Source organism: Oncorhynchus keta, chromosome 8 (genome assembly GCF_023373465.1).
Source record: "Oncorhynchus keta strain PuntledgeMale-10-30-2019 chromosome 8, Oket_V2, whole genome shotgun sequence".
NCBI lineage: Eukaryota > Metazoa > Chordata > Actinopteri > Salmoniformes > Salmonidae > Oncorhynchus > Oncorhynchus keta.
Genome location: NC_068428.1, coordinates 44,077,115 through 44,086,326, shown reverse-complemented (window position 1 = coordinate 44,086,326; position 9,212 = coordinate 44,077,115). Strand labels below are relative to the sequence as shown.

At 41.0% G+C, this 9,212-nt stretch overlaps 1 protein-coding gene across 1 annotated transcript in view; it reads left to right on the top strand.

The window, feature by feature from the left end:
• LOC118374099 (dihydrolipoyllysine-residue succinyltransferase component of 2-oxoglutarate dehydrogenase complex, mitochondrial-like) overlaps positions 1 to 4,639 on the top strand; it is a 20,218-nt gene extending 15,579 nt beyond the window's left edge. The window contains exons 16-21 of the mRNA XM_052523341.1: positions 400 to 1,301; positions 1,382 to 1,661; positions 1,702 to 1,781; positions 1,822 to 2,541; positions 2,582 to 2,661; positions 2,702 to 4,639. Of these exons, the coding sequence (XP_052379301.1) occupies positions 400 to 534 (135 nt within the window). The 3' untranslated portion in view covers positions 535 to 1,301; positions 1,382 to 1,661; positions 1,702 to 1,781; ... (1 more) ...; positions 2,582 to 2,661; positions 2,702 to 4,639. The remainder of the gene's footprint in view (positions 1 to 399; positions 1,302 to 1,381; positions 1,662 to 1,701; positions 1,782 to 1,821; positions 2,542 to 2,581; positions 2,662 to 2,701) is intronic.
• Positions 4,640 to 9,212: the final 4,573 nt, after the last annotated feature.

Here is a 9,212-nt window from a genome sequence, read left to right as displayed (position 1 = left end):
GATGTATGAATGTGTGTTGTCATGGCAACAAAGTTATCTTTTCTAAATAAAATAAAAAAATCTAGCTGCTATAATGTAAGTTTCAACCTGAGTCAGTTATTTTATCACGATTTATTATGACTAAATGACTGCGGCGCGGTCGGTTCTACGGTGACCGCGGCGCGGTCGGTTCTACGGCGACTGCGGCGCGGTCGGTTCTATGGCGACTGCGGCGCGGTCGGTTCTACGGCGACTGCGGCGCGGTCGGTTCTATGGCGACTGCGGCGCGGTCGGTTCTATGGCGACCGCGGCGCGGTCGGTTCTACGGCGACTGCGGCGCGGTCGGTTCTACGGCGACTGCGGCGCGGTCGGTTCTATAGTCTAGCTACTAGTTGTTCTCGTCTTGTCTCTCTCCATCAGGTGGAGATCCGGCCCATGATGTACGTGGCTTTGACCTACGACCATCGGCTGGTCGACGGCAGAGAGGCCGTCACCTTCCTGCGTAAGATCAAGTCCGTGGTTGAAGACCCCCGTGTTCTACTGCTGGACATGTGATCCCAACCTCCCATCACTACTGCAGGGCCACGTTCAGTACACAGGACTGTTGCCTGACATTATAGAGGGTTATGCTATAAACGCAGAATCAGAGTTAGCCAGCTAACTTTGATCAACAACCAGAAATAACTAGTTATTGATCTGGTTCATTTAAGAAAGAAAGCTCAACTTAGATTTGCATTTATTTTTTGGTTTGTTCGGTCAATCTTGACCATGCTCATTTCAGTTATCCCCCCCCCAAAAAAAAAAAAAATGTAAAAAGTTATTTCCGAATATTTAGGTAAGTTAGCTTGCTCTCGTTGACCCTGCTTTGTAGTATAACCCTCAGATAGAAGTGTTGTGAGTAGAGCAGACTTGATTCCTTCTTATACCCTCGAGAGGGATGTTGTTTCAACATAATGCTCCAAAACGTTGTGCCCTGCTGAACGCACCCCAAAGCTATTTAAACATCACTCAGCCTCTGTATAAAACCAACCCATCCCCAGCCCCCCCCAAAAAAAAAAACACAAGCGACAGCCAAATCTTGTCATGTACTGCTTTTGGTTAAAGAGAGAGAACCTGAGTCCCTAATCTGGTTGTGGTGTTTTGTCAAGAAAGGACATAACAGATATATGGGAATCACGCAAACTGAGAATTTAATGTTGAGATTATTCACTTAATTATTGGGTGGTGTCAATCTGCAGCTTTTGTTCAGATTGACATGTCAGATTGATTCAATGGTTGGTCAACATCATACAGTGTTACCACTGACTGACTGAACCTACCAGGTCTGTTCTGTCTCAACGTTAGACTGACTGAACCTACCAGGTCTGTTCTGTCTCAACGTTAGACTGACTGAACCTACCAGGTCTGATCTGTCTCAATGTTAGTCTGACTGAACCTACCAGGTCTGTTCTGTCTCAATGTTAGACTGACTGAACCTACCAGGTCTGATCTGTCTCAATGTTAGACTGACTGAACCTACCAGGTCTGATCTGTCTCAACGTTAGACTGACTGAACCTACCAGGTCTGATCTGTCTCAATGTTAGACTGACTGAACCTACCAGGTCTGATCTGTCTCAATGTTAGTCTGACTGAACCTACCAGGTCTGATCTGTCTCAATGTTAGACTGACTGAACCTACCAGGTTTGATCTGTCTCGATGTTAGACTGACTGAACCTACCAGGTCTGATCTGTCTCAATGTTAGTCTGACTGAACCTACCAGGTCTGATCAGTCTCAATGTTAGACTGACTGAACCTACCAGGTCTGATCTGTCTCAATGTTAGACTGACTGAACCTTCCAGGTCTGATCTGTCTCAATGTTAGACTGATTGAACCTACCAGGTCTGATCTGTCTCAATGTTAGACTGATTGAACCTACCAGGTCTGATCTGTCTCAATGTTAGACTGACTGAACCTACCAGGTCTGATCTGTCTCAATGTTAGACTGACTGAACCTACCAGGTCTGATCTGTCTCAATGTTAGACTGATTGAACCTACCAGGTCTGATCTGTCTCAATGTTAGACTGACTGAACCTACCAGGTCTGATCTGTCTCAATGTTAGACTGACTGAACCTACCAGGTCTGATCTGTCTCAATGTTAGACTGACTGAACCTACCAGGTCTGATCTGTCTCAATGTTAGACTGACTGAACCTACCAGGTCTGATCTGTCTCAATGTTAGACTGACTGAACCTACCAGGTCTGATCTGTCTCAATGTTAGACTGACTGAACCTACCAGGTCTGATCTGTCTCAATGTTAGACTGACTGAACCTACCAGGTCTGATCTGTCTCAATGTTAGACTGATTGAACCTACCAGGTCTGATCTGTCTCAATGTTAGACTGATTGAACCTACCAGGTCTGATCTGTCTCAACGTTAGACTGATTGAACCTACCAGGTCTGATCTGTCTCAATGTTAGACTGACTAAACCTACCAGGTCTGATCTGTCTCAATGTTAGACTGATTGAACCTACCAGGTCTGATCTGTCTCAATGTTAGACTGACTGAACCTACCAGGTCTGAACTGTCTCAATATTAGACTGACTGAACCTACCAGGTCTGAACTGTCTCAATGTTAGACTGATTGAACCTACCAGGTCTGATCTGTCTCAATATTAGACTGACTGAACCTACCAGGTCTGAACTGTCTCAATGTTAGACTGACTGAACCTACCAGGTCTGATCCAGTATATACGACTAGTACACAGTGTACTGTACCATGTGTATCCAGTATATACCACTAGTAGACAGTGTACTGTACCATGTGTATCCAGTATATACGACTAGTACACAGTGTACTGTACCATGTGTATCCAGTATATACGACTAGTAGACAGTGTACTGTACCATGTGTATCCAGTATATACGACTAGTAGACAGTGTACTGTACCATGTGTATCCAGTATATATGACTAGTAGACAGTGTACTGTACCATGTGTATCCAGTATATACGACTAGTAGACAGTGTACTGTGTGTATCCAGTATATACGACTATTAGACGTGAACTTGAGATAGAAACGGACACTTTTTATTTTTCTTCAAAGCATCATGAATTTTGTGTACTTTTTATTTTTATTTTTTTTAACCACCGTGATTTTCATTGAGCTGTACATGTAATCTATCCGTGCTCGTGATTTAAAGCCAATACATGTTTTTATAACGCTGCCCTAAAGAAGTGCTCGGTCGGACAAGATGAAGTCCATTCTGAAGCTCCTGTGCTGTTTGACTATCCCGGGTCCGTGTTTTTGACAGAGCTGTTCATGGGGGATGCAGACGCCTGTCTCCCCTGTACGTCTCTTGGCTTCCTACTGTTGCAGTAACTTCTGCTTATTTTGGGGTGACTGTCCTACTGAGCAGCATTGGGAAGTGATTGGAATCTCATGGAAACTACCACACGCATTGGACTGTGTCCATAATGGCATCCTATTTTGTTTATATAGTGCACTACAAAAGTAGGGCGCTATATACGGATTAGGGTGCCATTTCAGATACAGATATTGTCTTTGAGCTTTTGGTAGAGAAGGGAATAACCACTTTCCGTCGTGTCTCTCTCCAAATGGACTTCTGTCTGTCCGCGAGAAGGTACCATGCTGTAGAACACCCGGACGCTAGGTTGGTTCAGGACTTACACAACACCGTTTTGGGAGTAGTTTTCAAAGGAGCACAATTTAGCAGCATGCACAATGTTTTTCTCATGATAACCTCTTCTTTGTGGAACCCACCCAGGTGAAGATTCTGTCTGTGCTGTATACGATGCTATGTAACTATTTAAAAACAGCTATTGTAGGTAGCAACGCCTAATAACGCCACGTAATATAGCATTTATGATGGGTTTATTAGTAAATTGTTTATTTAATTATTACTCCATTCATAAGATGTTTTAATATAGGTAATTTATAAACCATTTAGTTAAGTTGTTAGTTTAAAGTATTTTTTTGCTTGAACCTCATCTAAAGTGTGGGTTATTTATAAAAATATATATAAATATGTATTATTTTGTGAGGGTAGAGACTTTAAAAACCCGGAACTCCCAGAACTAAATCTACTGACAAGATGATGCAAGGTTTCAGTTCCGGGTTAACTGAGATAAGACTGCTCTTAAGGCATGACTGCAAACCACACTTTGCTTTTGGTAGAAAGGTCACTGCCAAGAAACGCTAATGTTCAAAACATCCTCGGTGTTGTGGGCTTATTGTTTGACCGTTGACAAAGTTCGAGGGAACGTTTAGAGACCTTAGGGAGCATCAGATACTCCTGGAATGTCTACCATTGACCATGTCCATCTTCTGGTGAGGAAATTACACTGGTCACACAAAACATTTATAAAATTAATTATAAAGTGTAAATAGACAACTTTTGATTAGATCATGCAAAAATAATTTACTAACGATTAGTAGATGGTTTAGAAGGACTTATATTAAACATCTTAGGAAACGTTATTAAATACTTTAAAAGTTGTTTTATAAATGTGTGAATAACTAGGTTACTAACTTTTTTTTTTTTACAAATGTGAGTAATGATGAATAAAGGATTTACTAATCCATTATAAAATGCTTTTATGTAGAGTTATTATAGTTTGCTACCCAACATTAAAACATCTTTGTTTAAATTGACATTGTCTTGTTTTTTGTGTGGGTTTTTTACTTCCCCTCTCTGAGCATATCTGCTGACTGTGTTTCCCATTTACATGTATTTATGATGCGTAGGGCTGGTACAATTATTGTATAATTGTGTAACCGACAATTAGGAGCAATATCCAGGAACAAAATAATCATAATCGTCATTTTAGGTCGAAGGGAGATTCAAGTTCATATTGAAGTACACACGGAGTGTACAAAACATCAGGAACACCCTTTTGCTCTAAGAACAGCCTCAATTCGTCGGGCATGGACTGTGGAAAGCTTTCCGCAGGGATGCTGACCTATGTTGACACTGATGCTTCGCACAGTCTTACCCATTCACACTCTGAATGGGACACATACACAATCCATGGCTCATTTACTGTTATCATGTCGAAGAATAATCTGGCCTTACGTGGCTATGTACTGTTATTTTTATTGTATTTATTAAGGATTTTCATTTTTAGTTCCTACCAAAGCAGCAGGTACTGTTCCTGGGGTCTGGCAAAAATTAAGGCCGCTTATACAATTTTTTAAAAACATTTTACACAATACATTGACAGATTTCACAACACACTGTGTGCCCTCAGGCCCCTACTCCACCACCACCACATATCTCATCTCCACCCGGTACAGCCAGAAGAGGACTGGCCACCCCTCAGAGCCTGGTCCTCTCCCCCTGGCACAGCCAGTAGAGGACTGGCCACCCCTCAGAGCCTGGGCCTCTCCCCCTGGCACAGCCAGTAGGGGACTGGCCACCCTTCAGAGCCTGGTTCCTCTCCCCCTGGCACACCCAGAAGAGGACTGGCCACCCCTCAGAGCCTGGTCCTCTCCCCCTGGCACAGCCAGTAGAGGACTGGCCACCCTTCAGAGCCTGGTTCCTCTCCCCCTGGCACAGCCAGAAGAGGACTGGTCACCCCTCAGAGCCTGGTCCTCTCCCCCTGGCACAGCCAGTAGAGGACTGGCCACCCTTCAGAGCCTGGTTCCTCTCCCCCTGGCACAGCCAGAAGAGGACTGGCCACCCCTCAGAGCCTGGTCCTCTCCCCCTGGCACAGCCAGTAAAGGACTGGCCACCCCTCAGAGCCTGGTCCTCTCCCCCTGGCACAGCCAGTAGAGGACTGGCCACCCCTCAGAGCCTGGTCCTCTCTAGGTTTCTTCCTACGTAGGTTCTTGCCTTTTCTAGGGAGTTTTTCCAATCTACCGTTCTTCTACACCTGCATTGCTTGCTGTTTGGGGTTTTAGACTGGGTTTCTGTACAGCACTTTGTGACATCTGATGTAAAAAAGGGCTTTATAAATACATTTGATTGATCTAATGTATTTATATAATCCTTCCTACAGCAACATGGATCTAATGTGTTTATATAGTCCTACCTACAGCAACATGGATCTAATGTGTTTATATAGTCCTACCTACAGCAACATGGATCTAATGTGTTTATATAGTCCTACCTACAGCAACATGGATCTAATGTGTTTATATAGTCCTACAGCAACATGGATCTAATGTGTTTATATAGTCCTACCTACAGCAACATGGATCTAACCTCCTACAGCAACATGGATCTAATGTGTTTATATATGGATCCTTCCTACAGCAACATGGATCTAATGTGTTTATATAGTCCTACCTACAGCAACATGGATCTAATGTGTTTATATAGTCCTACCTACAGCAACATGGATCTAATGTGTTTATTAGTCCTACCTACAGCAACATGGATCTAATGTGTTTATATAGTCCTACCTACAGCAACATGGATCTAATGTGTTTATATAGTCCTACCTACAGCAACATGGATCTAATGTGTTTATATAGTCCTTCCTACAGCAACATGGATCTAATGTGTTTATATAGTCCTTACCTACAGCAACATGGATCTAATGTGTTTATATAGTCCTACCTACAGCAACATGGATCTAATGTGTTTATATAGTCCTTCCTACAGCAACATGGATCTAATGTGTTTATATAGTCCTTCCTACAGCAACATGGATCTAATGTTTATATAGTTTATGGATCTAATGTGTCCTTCCTACAGCAACATGGATCTAATGTGTTTATATGTCCTTCCTACAGCAACATGGATCTAATGTGTTTATATAGTCCTTCCTACAGCAACATGGATCTAATGTGTTTATATAGTCCTACCTACAGCAACATGGATCTAATGTGTTTATATAGTCCTACCTACAGCAACATGGATCTAATGTGTTTATATAGTCCTACCTACAGCAACATGGATCTAATGTGTTTATATAGTCCTACCTACAGCAACATGGATCTAATGTGCAACATGGATCTTTATATAGTCCTTCCTACAGCAACATGGATCTAATGTGTTTATATAGTCCTTCCTACAGCAACATGGATCTAATGTGTTTATATAGTCCTTCCTAATGTGTTTATATAGTCCTACCTACAGCAACATGGATCTAATGTGTTTATATAGTCCTTCCTACAGCAACATGGATCTAATGTGTTTATATAGTCCTACCTACAGCAACATGGATCTAATGTGTTTATATAGTCCTACCTACAGCAACATGGATCTAATGTGTTTATATAGTCCTACCTACAGCAACATGGATCTAATGTGTTTATATAGTCCTACCTACAGCAACATGGATCTAATGTGTTTATATAGTCCTACCTACAGCAACATGGATCTAATGTGTTTTTATATAGATCCTACCTACAGCAACATGGATCTAATGTGTTTATATAGTCCTACCTCCTACCTACAGCAGCAACATGGATCTAATGTGTTTATATAGTCCTTCCTACAGCAACATGGATCTAATGTGTTTATATAGTCCTACCTACAGCAACATGGATACAGCAACATGGATCTAATGTGTGTTTATATAGTCCTACCTACAGCAACATGGATCTAATGTGTTTATATAGTCCTACCTACAGCAACATGGATCTAATGTGTTTATATAGTCCTACCTACAGCAACATGGATCTAATGTGTTTATATAGTCCTTCCTACAGCAACATGGATCTAATGTGTTTATATAGTCCTACCTACAGCAACATGGATCTAATGTGTTTATATAGTCCTACCTACAGCAACATGGATCTAATGTGTTTATACAGCAACATGGATCTAATGTGTTTATATAGTCCTACCTACAGCAACATGGATCTAATGTGTTTATATAGTCCTGGATCCTACAGCAACATGGATCTAATGTGTTTATATAGTCCTACCTACAGCAACTAATGTGTTTATATGGATCTAATGTGTTTATATAGTCCTACCTACAGCAACATGGATCTAATGTGTTTATATAGTCCTACCTACAGCAACATGGATCTAATGTGTTTATATAGTCCTACCTACAGCAACATGGATCTAATGTGTTTATATAATCCTTCCTACAGCAACATGGATCTAATGTGTTTATATAGTCCTACCTACAGCAACATGGATCTAATGTGTTTATATAGTCCTACCTACAGCAACATGGATCTAATGTGTTTATATAGTCCTACCTACAGCAACATGGATCTAATGTGTTTATATAATCCTTCCTACAGCAACATGGATCTAATGTGTTTATATAGTCCTACCTACAGCAACATGGATCTAATGTGTTTATATAGTCCTACCTACAGCAACATGGATCTAATGTGTTTATATAGTCCTACCTACAGCAACATGGATCTAATGTGTTTATATAGTCCTACCTACAGCAACATGGATCTAATGTGTTTATATAGTCCTACCTACAGCAACATGGATCTAATGTGTTTATATAGTCCTTCCTACAGCAACATGGATCTAATGTGTTTATATAGTCCTTCCTACAGCAACATGGATCTAATGTGTTTATATAGTCCTACCTACAGCAACATGGATCTAATGTGTTTATATAGTCCTACCTACAGCAACATGGATCTAATGTGTTTATATAGTCCTACCTACAGCAACATGGATCTAATGTGTTTATATAGTCCTACCTACAGCAACATGGATCTAATGTGTTTATATAGTCCTTCCTACAGCAACATGGATCTAATGTGTTTATATAGTCCTACCTACAGCAACATGGATCTAATGTGTTTATATAGTCCTACCTACAGCAACATGGATCTAATGTGTTTATATCCTTCCTACCAGCAACATGGATCTAATGTGTTTATATAGTCCTTCCTACAGCAACATGGATCTAATGTGTTTATATAGTCCTACCTACAGCAACATGGATCTAATGTGTGTCCTACCTACAGCAACATGGATTAATATAGTCCTACCTACAGCAACATGGATCTAAATGCAACATGGATCTAATGTGTTTATATAGCAACATGGATCTAATGTGTTTATATCCTACCTACAGCAACATGGATCTAATGTGTTTATATAGTCCTACCTACAGCAACATGGATCTAATGTGTTTATATAGTCCTACCTACAGCAACATGGATCTAATGTGTTTATATAGTCCTACCTACAGCAACATGGATCTAATGTGTTTATATAGTCCTTCCTACAGCAACATGGATCTAATGTGTTTATATAGTCCTTCCTACAGCAACATGGATCTAATGTGTT